At 34.1% G+C, this 1220-nt stretch overlaps 1 protein-coding gene across 8 annotated transcripts in view; it reads right to left on the reverse strand.

Moving 5' to 3' along the window:
* Positions 1–1220, reverse strand: part of ASPH (aspartate beta-hydroxylase) — a 151104-nt gene that overhangs the window by 53641 nt on the left and 96243 nt on the right. For all 8 annotated transcript variants that reach the window (XR_006679740.1, XM_045286544.1, XM_045286479.1 and 5 more), the window contains one exon: positions 411–496. Coding sequence is in view for 7 of the 8 variants with exons in the window: in XM_045286544.1 (XP_045142479.1) it covers positions 411–496 (86 nt within the window). In the remaining variant the exon portion in view is untranslated. The remainder of the gene's footprint in view (positions 1–410; positions 497–1220) is intronic.

The raw sequence follows: 1220 nt of genomic DNA on the forward strand, positions 1-1220 counted from the left end.
TTGCCATTGAATGCCCCTTGTTCTCTTGACAAAGATTAGTTAATTATATTTATGTAGGTTAAGCTCATTTTTACTAAACCTCAAAGGAAATTACATGACAAATTTTTCTCAATTCTTAAATAAGGAAAGAAAGGTCAACAAGACTAAGCGATTTTTCCCAAAGTCATACAACTAGAACTTGAAAGGTGGTCTAGAACCAGTCATCTAGGTCGCAGGTGAGTTCTATTTGTTTTTGAGATGCAGCTGCAACTAAAAATTTTTTTTGATTAGTTTCACATAGAATTCTGTTTCAGTCTTGTCAAACATCATTTCTTTTGATTTTTAAAAATAAACTAAGAGGAATGCTGGAATTTGCTGAATAACTAAACAATTACATGCTTGCTGTGCAAAAAGAAAAAACATCAACCTACCCTTTTACGGAGTTTTTCTGCAGCATCAAGCTCAGCTTTAATAGTCTTATCAAAATTATTTAAGAGTTTTGGCTTCTTTTTCTTAACTGAAAGAAAAAAGGGGTTTTCATTTTTTAGCTAGAATTAGTGACTAAGAATAGTGATTCAAAGGTAGTGAGAAACCTGGTTTAGGTACCAAACATACAAGTATGGGAGCAAACACACTCCCAGTTCTACCTGACCTGTCGTCCCTCCACCTCCCACCAACACGAGGAAGTCTGCCAGAGTGGCACAGACCATTGGGCACAGGGGTCCTTAGAAGACTGGGTGAGCACCAGCATCCTCATAACTGCAGAATTACTGGTTCAGTTTTTGGAATGAGAATGGATGATATGATGTATATATAAATTCTCATAAACATTTTTTTGGCTAACACCAAAAAGAGTGTTTAAAATCATTTAAAAATATATTTACGATTTTTTCTGATACTAGTAAAAATAAAAAAGCTACTATCAAAGGAATCAAGTAAAATTAGATTTCTTAAGACTAATAATCGTGGTTTTTCCATCAAATCATTGACCAACTACCTTCACGGTGCTCCACTTTTCAGCCAACCTGGACCAACCTGTGCTTCCCAGAGAAGCTTTGCACCAGATTTTCAGCCACTTTCCCAATAATAAAGTGGCCCATTTTTCTTTCTTTCTTTCTTTTTTTTTAATTTTTTATTTAATAATTTCTTTCTTTTTTTTTTTACATTTTATTAGGGGCTCATACAACTGTTATCCCAATCCATACACACATCAATTGTGTAAAGCGCATTTATACATCATT

This window comes from Echinops telfairi, unplaced genomic scaffold (assembly GCF_000313985.2).
Source record: "Echinops telfairi isolate 266 unplaced genomic scaffold, ASM31398v2 ScPeMD7_1;HRSCAF=3_0, whole genome shotgun sequence".
Taxonomy (NCBI): Eukaryota; Metazoa; Chordata; class Mammalia; order Afrosoricida; family Tenrecidae; genus Echinops; species Echinops telfairi.